General features: G+C 37.3%; 1 protein-coding gene across 1 annotated transcript in view; it reads right to left on the reverse strand.

Annotated features, from left to right (window-relative positions):
- The window catches only part of LOC124179794, a 28,649-nt gene extending 16,260 nt beyond the window's left edge, over window positions 1-12,389 (reverse strand). Inside the window, exons 1-5 of the mRNA XM_046564539.1 lie at window positions 12,231-12,389; window positions 11,885-12,019; window positions 7,643-7,912; window positions 2,178-2,274; window positions 1,437-1,635 (exon numbers count right to left, since the gene is read on the reverse strand). Coding sequence (XP_046420495.1) covers window positions 1,437-1,635; window positions 2,178-2,274; window positions 7,643-7,912; window positions 11,885-12,019; window positions 12,231-12,389 — 860 coding nt within the window. The remainder of the gene's footprint in view (window positions 1-1,436; window positions 1,636-2,177; window positions 2,275-7,642; window positions 7,913-11,884; window positions 12,020-12,230) is intronic.
- Between the last annotated feature and the right edge of the window lie 10,841 nt (window positions 12,390-23,230).

Here is a 23,230-nt window from a genome sequence, read left to right on the forward strand (position 1 = left end):
GATTCTTTCTTCTTACTGATTCAAGCCTTTTCCGAAAAAAAGAACGCTCAAAAAAAATTAGAAGCGGGAGTCATTTTACTACGAATGATTGCTGACAAGTTTTCGTATGGCAGACTGGATTTTTGAAATTTTTTATAGATTTTTCTCAAGAGATTTTTTTTCTTCTTTATTTTGCTGATAAAACAAAATTGCAAATGGTAAAATGGTTCCGAACAATTTAAAAAAATTTTCAAAAATACGACGTGATGTACGAAAATGTTTCAGCAAGCATCCGTGGTGAAATAACTCCCACTTCTAAATTTAGAAAAAAAGTTTTTTTCGGAAAAAGCTTGAAAACAGTAAGAAGAAAAAAACGTCTCCCTAATCTCGTCACTCTCCCACGATCCTTACAGCAACCTGATCGTCTCATTCCTGTCATCCTATTTCCATTCTGGCCCACGCCACTCGCTTTTTGCCGACTCCGCTAATTCTATTCCCCGACGAATAAACGACCTCCACGGACGTAACAGTGAGAACAATCACATAAAAAATCGCGGGCCCAATCCGAGAGGTCAAGGATCAAACCCAGGTCAATACGGTACGTACTGCCCTGTATACAGTTCAGCTGCAATATTTACCCAATGTAGACAATGTTTTTGCAAACTAACCGATAAAACTTTTGGCTTAATTCTACGTCTCTTGATTGTTCACTCATTCATGCAATACCCATGACTGATCATCCAAAAATGTAACCATGTTTCACAAAGCACAGGAATACATCTTTAAAAAACGAGATGACAGCACTCACCGCTTTCTCAAACGTCATTTGTGAATCGAGGAAATAATTTTACAATTTTTGGTTTAGGAAATATAAAAACATTCATAAAAATGTACCAGAGTTGAAAAGAACAACATCAAAAACAATTTCAAACATCACATTCAAATTCGAAGATCGTGTAATCTGGGACCTGTAAGGTGAATTGAAGTGCAAATGTCGGCCCATAAGAAAAATCGCGTTCCACAAACAATCAATGACTATTTTAAAAACATATACATTAAATGTAAAAATTCAAAATAACTTAAACACGTGAAAAAAAATTAACATAAAAACTTGAAATATTAATTGCCATATTGAAAAAATAGAACTAGTTTTAATCTGTTCGATCACGGATAAAGTCAAAAACGGTGAAGTCTGAGTCAGAAATATTCATTAAATATATTCGAAAATCCGAGAGCGCGCGAATCCTTCTTATCGTTAGTCTTGAAGAAATCAGTTGAAAGCAGTAACCGATTTTTCAAACGTCATTTGTGACTGGCGGAAACAATTTTCTTTTTATTCAATTCATACGACCGGCTTCAAAGAAATTAGTATCAACCGTGCAGAGCAAAGGTGTACGTATCATGTGCTGTAAATAATTCGGAATAATTAATTGATTTCACGGTACTGCTATACTCACGATTCGAGGGTGTAACCCGGCCTCGTGGCGTCTGTCGCGAGGTAACGAATGGCTTGAGGATGCGATTGGTACCTACTGCTTGTGAGCAATGGTACCAATTCAACGCCGCCGGTAAGTTTGTAAACCTCGACGTCCTCGTTGTATCTACTCTTCGGATCCAAAGGCGGCATTGGTCCCGGATAAGGATCGGGACTTATCCCTGCAACGGAAAAAAAGAATGAACGATGGAAACATGGTGACTGATATATTCGGTAAAACAGGTATCGTTGAAAAAACTGTTTGAATATTGTTGGAATGACGGAAAACGAGGTACGCGTAACCATTTTGCGCCATTGTCGATCATTTTGGTAATCGCAACGCAAAATCAGTTTCTGACGTTTACTCTACTTTTTTAGTTAAACAAGGCTTTAACGTCAATTTATTCTTGCACAGGCATTAGATTTTCGCAACAGTTACAAGAAAATATAGTAACAGTGATGGTAATGAGAAAGAATGGTAAGAGATACTAGACTTTCTGGTAACAGCTAGAAAAGTAATTTTCGCTTTGTACCTAGAAATATATTTTTCGAGCGTGGTAAAAAATGTAAATAGTTAAGGACTGAGCGGTAACCGGAACTAAAAATTTCTCTCAGTGATGTAACGGTCCCAAGTGGAGAAAGTTGTCATACTTGCGATGGAAGATTTGCTGTTTTTCTAAGCTACGTCAATGGCTCTACATTTTTAGTATCATGAACGTAATACCGTAAGTCGCTTTTGCGTCGTAGAATTTATTCATATCCGTAATAGCCAGCGGGTCGATGTCACTTCGATCAATACGCGGCGATCGGATCGTCCAACCCTGAAAAACAATTATAACATAATCGCAAGTTTGACAATGAGGAAAATTCTTGGGCGGGACAGGAATTGGACTGTAAATAACCGTGGGAAAAAATTATCGAACGATACTTGTCAGCGAACCAAAAATTGTAAAATCGTATAATCGTAGTGAATACAACCACATGTATGTAAGCTGTGAAGAATAAATTGTATCTACTAACAATGAGTGAATATTGCAACGCGTGGTAAATTGGAGTTGCGAAGTTGTAAAGAAATAAGGTTCGTTCCAGATTTCCAAGATTTTATTTCAAAGACCTTAATCGTATAAGCCAGACGGTGCGGAACAACATGCTTTACAATTTCTGAAAATTATCATTCTCGAGCGCCACTATGTTGATATAACAAGGCTTATTTAATTACATTGTCATTCGCATATGGAAAATGCATCCAAAAACAAATATCAAAATAACATTTTTTGATACATATTTCAATTTTATAGATTCACTGAAGTTTTTAGATCGCAATTGAATAATTTTTGTACGTGAAATGAGGTAATTTTTACCTGTTTACACGACTGTCGCGAATGATTTACGAGCTATCAATAAATTAAAATATTGTTTACTGGACTGAAAATATGAAAAATAATTCCAACGTGACCGAATCCATTCTACATCGAAAATCGGAAAACTGAAAATAGTATTTTCCCAGGCTAACGAATTTCTGAAATTGCGAAAAATAAAAGCATGGATAACAATAAACGCGTACAAAATTGACGGAGATAAACTTTATGCAGTCATAGAACAGAATGCAGTGGAACAGATTTTTTTTTTTGTCACTAAATTTTAATTTAATCAAGTAATTCTTTTTCGCGCAGGCGAAGTAAAAGACCTAATTGTATCATGTATTTTTTTTTTTTAATCCGTTTGTTTCAAACAAACCGAGAACAAAGATTTCTCTCAGTGACAAGTGACAACTTAACGAAGCGCATGTTGCGCCATGCCTCACCCCTATTTTGACTGAGGTGGTCGAATATTTGGGGAAAAAATAAGTTTTACAAAAAATGATTTTCTCAATGATTGTAGTAAGTGGATGTCAAGTTCGCTTTAGATGTCTCGATAGAACACCCAAAATATCGTTGTCATTAGAAAACTACTTACACAAAGAAATTTTTCCCCGTAAATTAAACAATTTCGATTGAAGAAAACCCGCACCGATATTCCAAAAACAAATTGACCAGTTAATCTACTCAACTATAAGCGATCAATCAGTAACTAAAATACCAGCCCTACTCGAGAGCAAGGGGGGGAGAAATAAGAGAAATGGCCGGTATGAATAAATCGTGTTCAAAGCGAAGGGCGGAAAACGTGGCTCGTCGATAAAACTCCACGGTCGCAAATGTTGAAAATACAACCAGGTACCGGTTGTTTAATTTAAGAGGCGATGACGCTCCTCGCGTTGCTCGAGAGGGTGTATACCACGTATACCGTGTATACAGTACCTGCAAGGCTCGTATAAGTTCTGCATTTTACGACCGAGTTACACGGCCATTGGTACAAGCATTGAGTCGATAGCCGTCTTAAAAAAATCTCAATCAATTGAAAATGCGATTCGAACGGTCAAGGCCGTATAAAAACGCAATTTCATCGTTTATATTCCGGTGTAAAAATACTTTAACGCTTATTGTCAGTGTATCCGTGTTATATAAACTAATATCCGCAGGCAGGTGGTAAATGCACGATATATTATGTGCTTATGTAACCGATGGAAGATTTTACGAGAATACCGCTCTCGTAAACTGCACGTGAACAAAACTGAAAATTCCGCGGTACGGTATAACTTCTTCTTTATACCGAGCGTAAAACCTCCTTTACTTCGATCATGCTCGTTCCGCATCGCTGTTCGTCTTTCATCATTATCCTAGTTCTACCCTCTTCATCGAGTGGCTTATACACCCGGACTTTGCTTCGATACTTCACTCCGTGCTCATGGGAATTCTACGTCCCCTTCATCGACCATTTCCGAAGAATATCGTACGGTGTTAGCGATTTTCCGATTCGGATGATTTTCTTATTCTAAAACTGTATACGTGAAGTTGAAGAGATCAAAAAAATTCACTATTAAAAACGGTACGGGTTGAATAATACAAAACGCGGATTTTTTTCGTCAGCATTGTTACAGATTATTGAGAATACAAATGCATGCAATCTATATAAAAAGATCAAACGTTGTCGATGTTTTGTCACTCTCTTGATCAAGATCACTTGACTGCTTGTAGAAATCTATTTCTTAAATTTTTTTCCATCTTCATGGATTGAGAAAAATTTTTATTAATATTTACTTTCTGAGACTGATTTTCCGTTACCTTTGACACGATTGTAATTGTATTTAATTTCGGTTTTCTATTCTTCAAAAAAATATCATCTATTATATCGTTCCGTACAACTTCTCGTACGGAATGAGCAGAGAAATCTTTTATCCTCATTTTCTGTATCAATGTTCATCAATGTATTTTTTAAATTTGAACGACATAAATTAGCAATCGCAGCTTATCGATGAATCAGAGACTAAAATGTTACAAAACCCAATCCATCGATTGGTCCGATTTCTCGTGACAACACCGCTTTCGCTTTGAAAGCACATTTAACTCTTAAAGGGGATGTATCTCAGAGGTTTCGTAACTCAAAAATCAAAGTCCTGTATACGTTCACAAGATTCCCATGTGTTATAACTTCTCAGTCTCCGCATATATTGACACTAACACGTGTATTCCAACACAGAGAATATTTATACCAATTTTAGTCAAGTAACGACGACGTTTTCTAGACAAATGTCGACAAAACAAAGATATGTGTTACACAATTTACTCCATTTTCGTCTGCCAATATCCCCTACAGAAAAATCTTTTTCGCATAAATCTATATCTTCGTAGCTTTATGCCTGTGCCTAAATTTTCATAAAAAAAATTTATACCAACTGCAAATATTTGAAGAAAAAAAAAAAAAAAACACCTCGATTTTTTCTGCGAATGTCTTCAACAAACGGAGTTCCTTCAGGGCTAATGTGGGGATACGTCAAACCGATCATCACCCGATAGAATCTCTACGTAATTCATTAACACCGTCTCATAAAACGATCTCGATAATTATTAGAAATGCAATTTGACGTGAGAAATTTTAGAAACAGATGAATTTTCGCTGCCTGTGTAGTTGATTTTGTTTCTTAGAAATCTCGAAATTTTACAGCAAAAAAAAAAAAAAAAATTAGATGCTTCTTCTTAGTTCTTTTGAAATTGCAGTCATTATAAAAATAGAGAATAGTAGATTTTTCCCCGAAAAATATCGTTACCTACGAATTAAGAAAGTTAAAAATAGAATAAGGAGGAATAATCGAGTCGGAAAACTCGATATTGGTGCAGCGTGTAGTTTGTGCGCGTGGTTACAGCTGTGAAAGTTTAATTACCAATTTCTCGTTAAAATCACGTGTTCTCGGCAATTTCTCTTCCTTCGTCATGCGTCGTTCTGTCTCGAGAGTATCTAATTATATTGAAATAGAAAAAATTCTGAATTAAAACTACGAAGAATTTTCATCCCCATTTTTTTTTTTAAATTTTTTTTTCATCTTCTTTGTTTTGTACTTTTCTCAACTCTCCATACAGTAACTATTGCACATTACGGGACAGCTAATACGAGTCTCTGGAGAGAAATTATAAAAAGGCAACAAAGAAGCCTCATCATTCATACTCGGATTCTTGAAACTTTCTTCCTTATAAATGAGATAAGGATATAATGTACAATTTGAAGAACTGAATAACAGTAAAATAAATTTAACCCGTCTACGTCGCTTGGATTCGCTCATTAATTTCTACAGACTGTATGTATATATATATAATATAATACTTGAAACGTTGGCATAGAAAATACGAAATTCCTGAAATTGCCTTCATTTTTTTTAACGATAAGACACAGCTACTGTGTATATGTCTGTGTACAGGGTTTATCTCTAAGAGGCAGCTCCGGCAATTTCACAGAACAAAAAAAAAACATTTTCACCAAACTCTCGTTCCTCGAAAACTCGCGTGGACAGTCAGATAAGCTCGGTGACTCGATAGCGGGTTTTATTTGAAAAGGGAATAATAAAAATTAAAGAAGAATGAAAAAGAGTCGCACATTGTCAAGCTCTGGACTCGTCCCCGAGATTTTATTACGCAGTGTACGCGACACGTAGCTACATATTCAAGTTCAAGCAAATGTGAATGTTTGATTGAGGCAAGACCCGAACAATTTCATAATTACATTCGAAAACTTTTTCTAAGTAAAAAATCAAGAAAACACGAAGTTATCTCGAAATTTTCACAGAACAAAAATCTTAGGAACTGCTTAATTGATTTGTATGAAAATCGATGTCCACGAATTTTCGAATTGAAGTTTTTTCAACTTACCAGTCGAGTAAGTAAATTAAACCGTTATTACAAAAGATTTCATGAAATTTTCAACCTTCCAAAAAACTTTCACGTGACCGTGAAAATCTTCAATTACTTTAGGAGATTTTGGCAAATTTTAAACAATTTCTTAAAAATATTTCCGTAGACATGGACGGTTTTCAATGATTTCAAAAACATGTGATTACGAACTATTACGAATTTCAAAAATAGTAGGGTGGTCCTTACTTAGGGTGTTGATGATTTTTTTCAGACCACCCTCCAAATCAACTATAAATAATTCAAAAATAATTTCCTAATTCTTTCAGATTTTTATATCAATTCTAACCCGTGCCTGTAAATGGATGGATATCACCATTTAAAATACACCCGTTTCAGATACATTCTCAGCATATAATTTATTGTAAGAGTGACGATGTTCGAATCAATCTGTAATTGCAAAGATTAAGTGAGTATTAGTGCTACTATCTGAGAAAAAATTCACATCATCGTACCAACCAATCTCGACGAATTGCACACCCTACAAATTTGACTTTTTCTTTCTATTTATAAAAAATGCAATTGTCTATATTACCTGGTGCGATGATGTGAATTTTTTCGCAGATAGTAGCGCTAATGCTCATTAGAACCTCACATTCGTGGATTTTTTCGAACATTATTACTCTTAGAGTAAAATATATACTAAGAACATGTCCGAAACACGTATATTTTAAATTAGGAAATCCTTCTTCTTACAGTAACGGGTTACAGTTGATATAAAAATCTGAAAAAAATTGTGAATTGTTTCTGAATTATTTACAGTTGATTCGGTGGGGTGATCCGGAATAAATTCGTCACCATTCTAAACGAGGACCACCCTAGAATGTAGTAAAGAAAGTTGTTCGTGAAATGAAAATCTCTGACAGTGCTGGTGTACCCGGACTTTTTCTCTAAGTGTAAAAAAACACTTCACCAAGATGTCTGCGATATCGGTGCTTTTGCTGTCTTTCCGGCCTCCTGCGGTACGATTCCTCAGCCAATTGATCCAGAGGTTGATTTTTGGGGTAACTGGAGCTCGCTTCCCGGCGAGGAGCCGTCGCAGGAACCTCGCCATCAGGGAAAATCCTCGTGCGATCGTTCGTGCCCTGGGGTTTCGATTCCTTCGCAAAACATATTTCAAGATATCGTCGGCGAAACGAGAACGTAGCTGGCGATATGTCGGTGGGTTGTGCAATTTTGATTCCTGTTACGTACCGGGTCATGTCATGGAAATGTCACATGGACGATTTGACGTATGTGTAAATTCGCCTGCAATTATGCAATTCAGGTTACACGGAGTCGGCCAATCTTGAATTGCATAAATGCAGGTAGGCTTATGATGCGTGTTGATGACATTCATTGACCGCGAAATGGTTTTGCGCTTACAATTCGCCCGGTTCAATTGAAATATTCGATCCAACCACGCCAGAAAATGTCTCCAACGAAGAAGCCGACGTATCTTAGTCGAGAAAATCGATTCAACTGATCGGTTGGTAACAAAAAATTATGTAATCAGTAAAAAGTGGTGATAAGATTCCCCAAAAAACCAGAGCAAATGTGACGAGTATCATAAAATTACTGCAAAAAGTTCAAAGAATTTATCAAATCGAACTTTTGACTTTCGACAAACTTATTTTTATCGGGGACGAGCTTCTGCGACTACGATACGATGTACCGTGAAATAGATTCACTCGCAAACCAACACCCTAATGTTTATGACATTTTAACATCAACTTGTTTTCACTGGAACTAACGAACAAATTTTATTTGAGAATTTTGCTATCATTTTCAGCCAAAGCGTGGAACCTCCTCAAACCGCCTATATACGACATTTCCACGAAATATTCTGGTTTATACCTATATCATGTAACACACACTGCATGTATCTTGGTTGGCAACGGATGTGAGATTTGAAAAAACATTTATTTCGTGTTACCCACATCTCCCGCTTTCGCAACGTGCGGAAACATTCGTCAAGTGCTTTCGGAGGACGTCGCTCTACAAGCACTTTCAAGATATGAAACGTAGGAATTGCGAGCTATCTCCTCTCGAGATGAGCTATAGCTGACTCTACTCACTCCTCGGTTCTCGTTCGACCCGCCCCAGATCCCGAGTTTCTACTTCAATTACACCCTGCACCGTGGTTTTCTCACAGGTTAAAGGAAATATTTGACACTACTATTATTCCTATTTCGGTCGAATTGAAGGAAATTCTCGCTTATCGAAATTTGCTGGTTATTATATAATCGTAAATTTAAACGACAAAGAATATCGAATCGCTCGATCGCTGTGAAAAAATAAGCTTATACCTACCATTGCATTTATTTCATACTAATACCAGCAAATGAAACAGTTTTGATATTATTAATTTACTTGTGTACAAAATAATAACCCTACATCGGATTATTAATTCAGACTTGACAAACACTTGAACGGGATTCTTTTCGCTCGTTCATATTCATATATTACATGTACAGGTAATATACAGCAATATTTCTTCTATAACAACAAAATAGAGATTCAAATTATTCTTGTTTTTCTCAGCCAAGGATGAAGTCCTGATTTACAACCTCATTTCTAACATTGAAAAAAAATTTAAATTTTGCACTTTCTATGGGTCGCACTTTTTTATGTCTCAACATAACAATTATAAAGTACGACAGGTTTGTTTGCGTAGACGCTCAGAGTCTGAACACAACAAAATATAAAATGATTCAAGATATTTTGGATAGTCATTGAAAAAAGTGTCTCGAAATATTTCTCATGAAAACGCTGATCCGATGACCGTAAGTAACGTTCAGACGAAAATATTTGCAAGAGAGTACACGGATCGATATAACACCATAACGCGCATAGATTTCACTGTTTCTGGATAATTTCACTTCAGTCTCGTCGAATATATCGACTCGCGGCAGGAAATAAAATTGCACCGTACCTTAACAGTTTACGAAATTCTAGAAAGAAGAACATCAAAATATTAGGAATTTCTAAAATAATCGCAAACCTTTCGAATATCCTTAATTGCACGGGGTAATTTCATTACACGAGAAACATACTTATTCAAGACTTGACTCCACTGATTTCACTCTGACCAAAACTAGAATTCATCGAAGTCGGCTTGACTGTAAGGTTCCATAAAATTAGTCGAACGTAGTAACGAACCATTCAGCCCTGATTAGTGATCATCGAGTTCCACTGTAATTAACGACATTGCGTGATCGACTGTACATCATCAATCTATCTCTGTCCGCATAATTTCCTACCTGCAAAAAAGTCTGATATTTTTCGAATTTCTACATTGGAAATTTGAATGCTCTTAGAGATCCCCAAAAGATTTCGTCAAGGGTTTCGAAAGAAGGTATAAAAATGATAAATTACCGAATACTCCCCAGAAATATTTTCAAGTTAAACTACTGACTTTTTGAAAGATCTCATCAAAATTGCTTGAATAAAGTTTTTTGCTTTCACCGATAGAATCGCTTATTTTTATACACGTATCTAAACTTCGTTCGCATAATTACCTAGATTTTATTTGCTGATAGCTATGCGATTCTAACGTAAATTCAATAGAAGTAACGCCTTTTAATACTCGATACATATTTCACACTAAAGCTGTGCGATTAATTGATAATCGTAGACTTCGATTTTTTTTCGATGAATCAATTAATCGTTGCTCCAATTATATTAATCAGGAATTCCGGATAATTCTTTTGCCGATCAATAAAATAATCGCATTTCCCTAATTTGTAGAACAAATGTTTTCTCTAAAATTTCCTGTGATTATCAGCTTATATATGTGCTGATCAAACTAATCAGTGTCAATATCGATTACACAGCCCTGAAAAATTTTGTCGAGAAACCGTCTAATGAACGATTTAGTATATTTCCGACATTTCCGTATTCTGGTGGGTTCAATGCAATGGCGTTACCCATTTTTTTCAATCACGTTAGGATCGCGAAATATTCGATCGAAAAATGGCATTTTTGATGAAAATTACACTTGTTGACTCGCATTATCTGTCAAAGCCGCTTCATAAAGTACGGTGAAAAAATTTATGTTATGTGTTATAACCTATAGAATGATACACTTTATTGTTTATTTTATCACCGTAAGAAATAGCCATAAAAATATATTTTAAACCCAAAAATTTCATATTTCTCACGTTTATCAAGATGTACGCATTTCTCCCTATTTTAAACGCTTCTTCAATGTGACAAGATTACTTTCATTCGACTCAAATAACAACTTAAGTGTATACTTCCACATAAGAAACTAACATTTTTAACCTCTGGTATTATTGCAACGGATATGAGTGCTGCAATAGGGTGAAGAGCATAACAGGTCAGCCCACCACCATACGTTGGAAATACATAAACTCGTTCATTTAGCAATTCCTTGAAAAAATTTTACAGGGCTCTGATTATTTACGTATATAACGATTGATCTAAGTAGATACGACATTCCTTTTTGACTACGTGTCGTGCTTTTACAGGCTCCTAAAAATGCGGAGTGATGCTGCAGAGATGTAGTCAGTCATTGGTTGCACTAAAAAGTAATATTAGGGAAGAGACATATCTCCACGTTACAAAAGTGCACCACATTTTGCTGAAAAGCTTTTAGTACCAATAGCGCTGTTCGCGGCGCTGCCATCGTTTGTTGCACTGCGCCTAATGGCTGGCAACACTAATAACATCGCGTTTTATTCCCGATGCAACAAACGAAACCAGCGCTGCGGGCGGTGCTATCGGTACTACGAACTTTGTACACAAATCTGTTCCACTTTTGCCATCCGACATAACAGGGAGATATGTCTGCTCCCTAATATGACTTCCTGGGTTGCACACACGGACTTCTACGCAGGTTTGGGCACTCCGAGCCCCTTACTATAGAACGTCGCGCGACCGTATCGAAGCCTGTGTTTCTTAGTTTGTGCACCAAAGACCGGAGCACTGCAATCTCGGAGGCCGCGGTTTGCAACAAAGAGGATACAATAAGTAGACCTCCTCCTCACCAGCGCCAGCGTCTAAAATTCAGAACAGTGGCTTCACCGTGATCACGGTTTTAGAAACGAAGTTCGCAGACCTGTGTCGAAGACCATATATGATTGCACGTAATATCTACATGGGGAATAACTATGGAAAATATGAATAGAACAGTTTGAAAGCAAGTACGTACCCTGAATGAACTGTGAATTCTGCGAGGAGGTTCTGGCGAATACAATCGAACGTTCTTTTTGCGGAGGGTTGCCGCACAGGGAGCGCCACCCCCCGGCTTTCCCCAAGGATGATACTGCGCCAGCATTTTTTTCAGCTGAAAAGCACCAATTCCGCGGTTAGATAATGACAAATGATCGGAAAAGGCGAAAGAAGAAACAGCCGGAGATCGATAAATCGTGGGATAATCACAAGATCGTAGGAATTAAGTAATTTGCCCTGTCACAGAGACTCTTTTCTAATTCGACTGTTCCAATTTTCAACCCAGAGCGGGGGTACTAACATCCAGTGATATAGAAATAGAATACCTGCTGTTGGTCTCGACGCCTTTGACGCGAAAGCTCCTCTTTGCGCTGTTCCCACACCGCATTTCCTTCTTCGACGAGTCGACGTTCTCGCGATTTGCGCGCAGCCTCTTCAACTTCCGGTACGTACGAAGTCCCCGGATATTCCGGTGCCTCTTTCATCGCTGCTGTCAATGTTGAAACCCAAAATGTGTTTTGAAATTAATAAATAAGAAACTCATATTTTGTATGCAGATGTGCCAATTTTTTTTTTTTTCTCCGTGAAGTCCTCCTCGCAAACTGAACACATTCAGATATGTTTTGTTGCACACTGTATTTCAATGGCGTTTACGGAAACTAATTTTAATTACTTCACGTTTTTTTAACGAAGTCGTCTCGAAGATGGACGTACGGTTTTCCTACTTGGTATATCGTCAAATTTGAGGATAAAACAAGTGGTTAACTTGGCTGAACTGATTAGGGTCAGCTTAAGAACTTCCTGCCAGGATACATTTCCAGCTCATAAGACATTAACAAATAAAATTAATTTTTTTTCTCATTCTCCTATTCAAATAAATCTACAACTACAAAACCGTATTTTGTCACTTCTAAGGTCACAAAAGTCCCGTCGGTTGAGACCAAAATCATCCACATTCGTCTACTGGTTAGAACCAGATGTTGAACAAAAAATTGATCCCATAGCACACCCACGCACACACATACACAGCATGCGTCCGAAAGTAGTCGGAGGTAATTCTTTAGACCTTGAAGTGTCGGAATCTTGTGAAAAATCAGCTTTTATTTTTGGGCTGATTATAATGGTATCTCGATGGTAGCTGAACGTTTCTCTTTCTTCAAAAAAAATAGTAATGAGAAGTTAAAAGTCAGTTTCCTACGAACTTTCCTGTATAATTTTAGCTGGTTGTTACAAGTTAGCCACTGTTTCTAGCCTAAAATAATTGAGAAAGTAATTTTTTTCGTACAATCTACAATTGCGCAATTGTTCTACAAAATTTCAATGCTTTCAAAATGGAAAATTGAAAGTGACACGAATACATACACAAAATCTTAACGGTGTGCATAAGCTTCTAGCTAATGAATGTTTAGTTTATTTATTTACTTCGAACGCCTCAGAAGTGTCATCGCACAAGTGCTTATCATGAGAAAGGTATTTTTGGCCGAGAAATTTTTTTTATAATCTCACGATTATTTCAATCATTTATCTCAAAAACAGTGAAGTTACCACTTTATAACTTTTTCCACTAACATTGCAGGCGGTCCAATGTATCCGGGTTTTTTTCAAGTCTACTCGATGGAAAAAATAATTCTCTCCTGTTATTTCTAATTGAAATTGCTTCAGCGAAATGACGGCTAGAATCGCATAAAAAAGCTCATAGAAATCCGAACTTGTCTATCTCATAATATATCAGTTGAACAAAAAAAATTTCCAAATTATCTAGTGAAAGTTTTCTTAGCTTGGAAACTTCACGACAACTTCAATCAAATTATAATAATACTAGTTATAGAACCGAAAATCTGGTCCAGTTAATCGCAAAAGCCTTATTACACGCGTTATATTGAAACAGCGACATTTGCAAATTTATTTATATACCGTCGTCTTACTACGAATTCATAGCCTCACAATAGGTTGTATAGGACATTTGTCAGATATAACCTACCCTGTATAGAAACACATTATATCTTATTGTACATCATTCGGATGTTACGGCCTCTAAATCTTTGGGAATTATACGAAGTGAGCCCTTAGGTATGCGTAATGTCGGCCATCAACCGCTAGATTCACTGATTAAATTAGATACGGCAGCGTTGATGGTAAATTTATTCATTATTTTAGATTATCAGCTCTACTTGGTCCCCGTATTTTTTCATATTGCATTACCAATTTTGCGGAAGATATATGGATATACTTGGTCCCCGTATTTTTTCATATTGCATTACCAATTTCGCGAAAGATATATGGATAGATTACCCTACCAATAGGCGAGTGGCAACTGCGTTGCTTCTATATAATTACAAATATTTACACGCATCAATCCTATAAGTTCAATCTACCGGGCTATTTCATGGAACCGATGGACAATATGACATACGGTAAACCCGCCTGCATTTATACAACTCCGAGTACGTTTAACCTATCGGAATTTGTATCGTGGTCCGTGATTGGAGAGAATGATGAGTCGGCCAATCATGAACAATGATATCAATATCGATCGATAGATGTACTTACAATTGCCGAAACGCAGGCGGATGTCAGTAAAATGTACGCCGAATTGCATCAATGCAGGCGCATTTGCCCTACATTAAATTGATCGTGGAACATTCCCACGGAATATCGCGGTATAAAGCGAAACGTGCGTAAATCAACGATTAGAAATAAAACGGAAATCCGGAAAATGACTAATCGTCTCAGCCCTTTGAATCAAGAAACCCCACGAGCTATCAGCGGAAAATCTTATTACACCATGCAGAAATAGACTTCATATGAGACTCGTGAGGAGCATGTACATGGGGACACCACATGCCTCGCAAAGGACAAAATTATTGACTTTCCCTTGCCAACGACTCAAAAATTGATTCTATTTTCTCAACACCTTGACTATAAATTCTAACTTAATCGCTGCAACCATTTTGTAAAATATCTTTTTAATCTAATTATTTTCTAACAACTTAAAATCTAATATTTGGCAAAAATTTTTCCGGTCAAAATTTTGTTCCTGTACTCTGTACAATATCTTCAAATATTGTATTTAATATGAATTAATTGATCTATTTCTTAGAGGTGAATCATTGGTCTAAGAACACCTCGTAAGATTGTGCTAATATCGAAAACTTTTGAAGTAAGGGCACCACGATTTTGTCCACTCGGGGCCTTATTCGTTTTCACAATTAGATACTAATAATGATGATAAGTTTATTTATCTTTCATCGTACACATTTGACAAAGGGGGTACCTGCCGTATCTGTGTGACCTTTTTATAGACATTACATTACTAGTTTTGTGTTTTTAGAGAGAAAACAAAATATATGCCAATAGAATAAAAGATAACAGAAGTAGAATCTGTTAATGAATTATTAGATACTATAATATACTAATGAATTAGAATTTCGAAAACCTGGTTTTTTGAAACACTTTATTTCGAATGAATTTTTGCATAGCTCTGCCACTATTTTTTCGTACAATCTACCACTAAAGCATAAATCGTACAAACCAGTTAAAAGCCTGGACCGTCGAAGGTTGCGGAATGCATGATTCTTCGAAGCCGTTGAAACGTAGGAGCACAATACTCTAAAGACGCAATACTTACCTGATTATCAAATTCTCGAATCGCAATCCAAAGATCTGCAATGAAACCGTCCTGCTCGGACTTCGTAACTTGACAACTTTTGCTTCGACTGCATCTACTGAAAATGAGGTCAAATATGAAATTCGCACTGTATACGAAACGTTCATAGAGATAATAATCACCGGATATGTCCAGCAAAGACTCGGCTACATTCTGCAATTTTTGATTCCACTGCTCACCGGGCGTCTTGAACACGCGACTGCCGAACCCGTAGCTTCAGGACGACGTCGACAACCCCGAGACTGGCTCGGCGACGTCGCCTGCCGTCGCACTAGCAGCCTTTGCCTCTGTGTAGATCTTCACAGTTGAACGAACACCATCATACCCCCGGGTCTTTTCAACGATCAAGAGGGTTAATAATATGCTTAGGTACGACATACCTATACGTTTCGTCACCGACCTTCAACGTCCCACCATCGTGACCAGAAATCGAGTAAAGGTAACACGATCACGAAATCATTGAAAACGATACATGTTAACACTCAAATATATCAAAATTTACGACTCTACTATATTTTCGTTCCTGTAAACCTTTAGACCAAGTCACCGACCAAATAATACAGAGAAAAATATTGATATTCTGATTTTAACTCGAGATCCAATGGAGAACTATTCTCGACGGAATTATGTTAAATAACGAACATATTTTTGAATACTGGTAGGTATCACCGAAAACAAGGCTCTCGTTGTGTGTTTGATAAAGATTATAAATTTCACAACAAAATAATATCAGTACACTGAGTGGTATGAAAATATATTCAATCTTGAAACTGAAAAGTGAGGTTATGTTTGTGTGATTTGTGCACAATTTCAGCGACAGGGGATTACAACATTAATTCGCTGATTAGTTGAAACCATCATTACTATAAGAATCATTGGTAGCGTTACTTACGTATTTTCACACTAATAAAATGCTTAGAATTTTATACAGAGAAATATTGTTGACTTGACTTGGTGTATATGTATTACAATTTTCATCTAACGATATCGATTGACGGTGAGAAAGAACTTTTTATTTTATATTTACAACCTCCCTATTTTTTCAATTTGTTCGATACTGCGATACTTTGTTGATTTTTAAGAATAGAGTGTTATCTTTCATGCGTCTTCTAACGCTGTACGAATTTAAGATTCAAATTATTAATCACCTACGTATGTTGTGAGTTGAGAATAACGAATCAAAGAAATAATAATAATAAAGTACAATTTTGTAAAAAGTCTGTTTAGAAATTTTTGTAATCTATTAGCGATCGTTATTAGGCTACAATTTCATGCAGTGCAGCTGCCGATAAAATTTGAAAAAATATATCTAAAATTAAAGAGTAAAAATTGCCGAGCAAGGTTGATCTACGTTGGACGTTATAATGAAACCAGACGATGCACCACGACTAACTAAACGGGTCATAAAAACTCAAGAGAAGAAGTAAAATAATTTTCCACTGTTTAATGTGAGAAATAATTTATTTCTATACATCGCGATATTGCCAGAGTGAAATATATTTTGTAATTGTAATATTCGGCGCGTGAATTCGCCTCGAGGTACAAATAGAGGTAGCGAGATGCTATTTCGACGTGGTTGAATCCGTTTCGTGCGCAGGCAATTAAATGGTAATTTAAGGACGGATGAGGGCTGCAGACTCATCTCGCCGAGATTGTATTCCCCCATTGCAACCGAGCCCTGGAGCAGGAATTCCTGGCTATTAGCACTCTGTGACAATTTATAATTACTATATAGGTATACCTTCATAATGGAGGTACACAACGAAAAAGGCGCGCCGCATAACAATTTTATTAATTTTCATACTTCCAGTTGGTAAACATATTGTGTATGTTACTTCATGTTTTATAATCATTTGTGATTATAACTAATTCGTTCAATTATTGACAAAATTGGTGTACATATTAAATAACTGGTTTTCGTAGATCTTCTAAATTCCGAGCAAATATTCAAAAATCAGATGGCATTCTTTCTTTGGTGTAATATGTCATTATGCCTAATTATAATCTCTGTAAACACAGAATAACATCATTAAGCTGCAGCCTTTCAATCCCTCGATCCAGGGCCGCTTTTAGATTTATTTAAAAAAATAGCCTCTTAAATAGGCAGAGCACACAAGAGTCCAACATGAAGCTCAAACCCAACCCTGTAAAAGCCCAATAAGTGAATAACCTAGGAAGGCTATCCAGGTCATTCTCGGCGTATTACAAATCCTACTAGGATATATGAGCCTGCGGAAAAGAAGAAATTAGGTGCAAATCCCCAAAGTGTCGAGAAGTACCTGAATAGCAGCTTGCAACAATTGTAAGACGGGTCACGTCGTTCAGGCGCGAAACCGGTTATCTGAGGTTTGTACCCATCCTCAGTCCGGATAGACCTAGGCAAGGTTTTCTGCAGTTTGCCTGTCCCCTGTGCGAATAGAGGTGTTTCTGTTGAATGTCTTAAGACAACTACAGACGTATAACAACGGTAACCAACTCAACTCTCACTTACCCCGTAAAAGCTATCCACTTATGGATACATACCCGATAGGGTATGGAGGGACTGGTTGTGATTGTTGTTGTGATTATTATTATTATTACTATTAGGTATACATAGGTATATAAACACGTTCCTAATGCTTCAAGTGACAAGAATATAAGAAAGGCACGTATCGACATGTATTGATTATTCGGCGATTAATTATAGCTTGCATGACTGGAAGGAACCCTGCATTATAAAACTGGGCCGGAAGATGAGCCAAAGTCGCGAATTGTAACAAATGAATAATTCAGAAATATATACGTCACGCCTATACACAGAGTTAAATGTACCTTCAGTCAACGTCCACAAATATAAGGTATTTTTGATAAGCGCACATTCACACCATTAATTAATACATACACTCGAAAAAAACCTTCAAACATGAGTTTTTTTTTTTTATTCAACATTCTACTACAACTCACATGTAAAATTTGAGTCGCATTCAAAAATATCCTATATACTGCGAATGTATGTACAATATTTAATAAGCAAAACTTCGTTAAAGATGTTGAACAATGCGATACATAACAATGCGGAAATTTTTATCTCCGTGATACACTCTATATAACATCAAACTAATATCCAAACGTGACACAATCTTGTCTGGAAATTTCTCTTCAAGTGGAGGTCTAGTGAAGTGACTAACGGTCCACGCGAATACCATAATTTATGTGTGGCTTCACTGTAGTGCAATTTATGCACGGATACTTATCGTTTTTCCAAAGAAATCAATGCATCCAAATTTTTATACCCTACTTTATGGCAATGGATTGAAAAATTGTCAAGTCCATTTTATTTCTGTTTAATCTAAAATTTACAAATTCCTCACAGTTTATGTATACAGTACGCAAATACCTATACATCCGCTTTTCATATGAGCTCTCCAACGTTATCTACATACGTGCAAATTTGGTTTTAATTTGAAGCTATCTCATAACCAGCCGTGTATACTTATTTGGAAGCTCGAGCCCGATGAAATTGATTGCAGTATTGAAAAACGTACATCTCATATATGAACAAGTTTCACTTGCAATTAATGTGGGTCAGGTATTCAATTAAATACGTATGTGTAAACGAGACAAATTTGAATCATGTATTATTTTATCTGAGAATTGTTATAATTAAAGAACGAATTTACCGCACCGTTTGATAAACTTAATCTCAAAAAAGTAATCTGCTAAAGAGCTTAAACTCTCAGGTCATATGAGACTAACTGCAGTCGCGTCAAAAATGTGACAAAATAGTCGTTTATGAAGAGCAATCAGGCTTATTGTGAATCTTATTCTAAAAAACTCCCGGTGACTCTGTTTCTTTCTGATGTAAAATCAGTGTTTTAAAATTCCTTGTATGCCGCGAGCACTTTTTTAGTTACCTAGATGTAACTATATTGGTTTCAGGATTGTTTTTAGAAATTTATCCTGAAGTTAAATCATGTCAATCGTAGAGAAATTACTAAATCTTGTGTTCTCTATGCTTCGTGGGGGTAATGGCACTGCTCTACAGTTACCGACTCGCTAATGCGCTCACAATTTAAAGAGGATGGGATAGAAGAGAGACTAAGGGCATGTTCCTTTTTCACTTCCAGTCCTGGCAGCACTGCAAGCACGTTCCTTTATACGAGCACGACAGAGTTGCCACTATTGAAGAAATTGGTTCAGATTTTAAAAATTTCGATCTGTCGCTAAGAGATAAGGAAAAGAAAAGTATCGTTAAGAAATTTTCAAAGTGGCAAAGAAAATGTCACGTATCTTAACAACTTTTGATATGTGACTATCTTATCGCTCGGTATGCAGCATTTGATGGGACCACTGTCCCGTACAGATCTGTACAATATAGGCTGGGACCTTAAGCCAACACTCCGTGATTGCGTTGAGCTCCGGCAAACGCATGCGGAAGGCGACTCCATGCACGCGGCAGACTTTAGCGCCACGCCGCGTACGGAAATCGAAGATGCGTCGTAAAAATGTATATAAACGATAGCTACATAACCTAAAAGAAAGGAATACTCTATCGCATAATTCCGGGCGGTTTCTCACGTAATGAATTACAAGTTCATTCGCGTCATCAGAATTATATTCCATAGTGGAATCTTTTGTTGATGTTATTGATGGTTTGTTTTCATAAACTGTTTTATACGACATAACCTACGTCGCATTGACTATTATTTGAGCCATGATTTGAGCTTTCCCAGATTCCGAATGGCCCCAAAGGTTCTCGACTTTAGCCGAATGAAGTGCGGTACTGCGGAAAAATTAAAATATTTTGATTTCAACGCAGTGCGGTGCGGCATGCCGGAGGTTGTCGCTGCCGGACTTGCGCCGGGCACCTGATTGGTCACCGCAGCATTTGCCGGAGCTCAACGCATACATGGAGTCTTAGCTTAAGGGTGGAACTAATTTGGTGAATGCGACGGAAATGTGTCACCGGAAATAGGAAGTAGCGGACGCTATTCAATTTTTGATGTGTAACATGTTAACGCTCGGTATATTTTATGAACTTAATTTTTTTTTCAAATTTGCGCGTTCGCCAGGTTAGATGTTACACATCATTGGCGACTACAGTAAGACTCGCGCAATTTTTTTCTTCTTGTTTATGCACTTTTATATAATTATTTGTACATCTAGATTATATTGCACAGGACAAATGTATACATGGATGTACAACATACCATCCATGGGCATCAAATTTAATCACGAAGTAGGTCCTGATACTTAAGAAATTTCGTGGGCCCGTACTGAGAAATTAATATTCACAGAATGGCAACACTGGCGTCACAGTTCCCTGTGAAACTCTTAGGAACGTCATGAAATCTGCCCACTACATGACGTAAACGTACTGTAGTTACTAAGGAAGTGAGAGAGAAAGAGATGAAACTCCGGAAAACAAAGTTGGCCCAGATTTCAGCGCAGAATTAATAGTACTGATTTTCGACACTCGGTACCGCAGTGTTCTTTGGTCCTTCAAATGTTATGATCATTGAGTGTTAACCAGGTTTTGCTGAGAGCTGATAACTAACTAAATGGCCGTACGCTAGCATCTACTATGTAAACGTTGTTTTGGTTGATATTCTTCAAAATCATCAACAATTTCGTTCTTAAAATACAGTCGAGACATCGGCGTACAGCCGGATGACTGTTAGACAAAAATACATATAGTTGTCGGTACACCGACCTATTCAAAACGGGGTTATCATTGCCGGGTATCACAAGAAGACGATTAAGAGAAGGCTCATTAGCACCATCGGAGCCACAGATCGGAACTATGCAACTCACGAATCGCAAGCAAACATCAACAGAAATAAAATCCACTGTGAACCACTCGATCAACTCTCGGCTGCGCTTGTCGGGCAGCGTTTGGTCTGGTCTAATAAACAATATATTTCAAGCATTTTTATTGGTTACCACTTAATCACGCTCATGTAAACTTAGGTTTTTGCTGCCACTGCTCCTGAAATATAGTAATACTGGAGCGTACACCGTGCACAAAAGACGTGTCGCCACTCTATGCCCATTATCAGTAAGCCCACACGCAAAGATTGAACAAAAATATAAATATGCTCTTCCAGTGGCGAAAGAGAAATGGTGTCCTCCCCCGTATAACTCTTTCTTTGCCGATCAAACACGAATATCTGTGAAAGACAGTATCCTCTCAATGTTCTATTATGTATCTATTAAATATATATATTCATATCAATGATTCGTAAGCTTTGATAATAGTCAAAGTAACTTACTTTAAGTAAGTGATACTCCACATGGTCGGTAAGGTCGGATTATAGCAACCTCTAAGGGTTGCTATTTCATGAGCAGTAAAAAGCAGCAGCAGCAGCAGTTTTCCCCTGTCACTTCTGGCGCAAGTTTCTGCTGCTCGCAGTTCAGTTTCTCGAGTGACAAGCCACAAGATCACAAGAAGCCACGACCTATTTCATGAGCAGCGCTGCTGCTGCGTAAAATTACCAGACTGATACTAGTGAAAACTACTAAACCTGCTGCTCTGTCTTCTAAAGCTGCTTTTTACTGCTCATGAAATAGCACCCTAAGGCTGAGATTTCATGGGCAGCAAAAAGTAGATGCAGCAGCAGCAACCACTGAAAGTTACTAGCATTTCCTGCGCAAGTTTTTGCTGCTTGAAGTTCATTCATCCGAACAGCATAGCAGCAAACGTAAGACATTGTATGAGCAGCGTTGCCAGTGCGTCAAATCACGAAACAGATGCTAATAACATTTAGTAAATTACTAAACTGCTGCTGCTTTTTGCTGCCCATGAAATGCCAGCTTTAAGCTGGGTTCACCTAGGCGCGGCGGTACAGTTGAAGGGTAACCAATCAAACTGCCTAAAATATAGTGTTCACTAGATTTCATGCATTTCAATTGGTTAACGCTCAACCGCGCTCCGTGACACCGCGCCTATGTAAACCCAGCTCCAAAAGACCTGGGGTATGTTCCGATATACACTGCGAGCACTGTAAGGTGTGACGTCAATTTAGGCCATGTTCGAAAATTGACTGACAGTACCGTCAGTAATCTTTCATCTCTTTTGCGCTTCTAAGTTCGTGAATAGCTCCGACTCTGTCCTAGGGAATTTTCAGTACCGTCAGTCAATTTACTAACACGGCCTTAGTATACTGCGAAGCCGTTCCTTTATAGTTAGCTATACTGGTTACTGTTTAAAACGGAACGCAGTACAGTATACTGTGATCGACATTTTTTGGCGTTACTTTCATTTCATACATAATATTTGTTTCACACTGCAAAAACACAATTTCTTCAAATTTTCCCTTTTTGTTTTTAACGGCCGATATTTTTAAATGACAATATTCAATAATAATAATTATCAATCGTGGAAGCTGTTAAATTTTTGAACGCTGTTGATCACGTGATCAAAGCACTGAGAGCATCTTATCTCGAAAACACCAGTGTTCACAGTAGAAAAATGGCGACAATTTATGACGTCATATATTTCCCTAGAATACTGCGACTGTAAACTGTCAGTCTATAACGGAACGAATTTATCCCCAGTAGAGCACTGAACAGTGCTCGCAGTATATATCGAAACATACCCCTGGTCCCTTCATTTTTCAACACTGATCTCTTTTTCAATCATTTTCATTTGACCCAGAGGTAAGGAAATGTCATGAATTC

This window comes from Neodiprion fabricii, chromosome 4 (genome assembly GCF_021155785.1).
Source record: "Neodiprion fabricii isolate iyNeoFabr1 chromosome 4, iyNeoFabr1.1, whole genome shotgun sequence".
Lineage (NCBI taxonomy): Eukaryota > Metazoa > Arthropoda > Insecta > Hymenoptera > Diprionidae > Neodiprion > Neodiprion fabricii.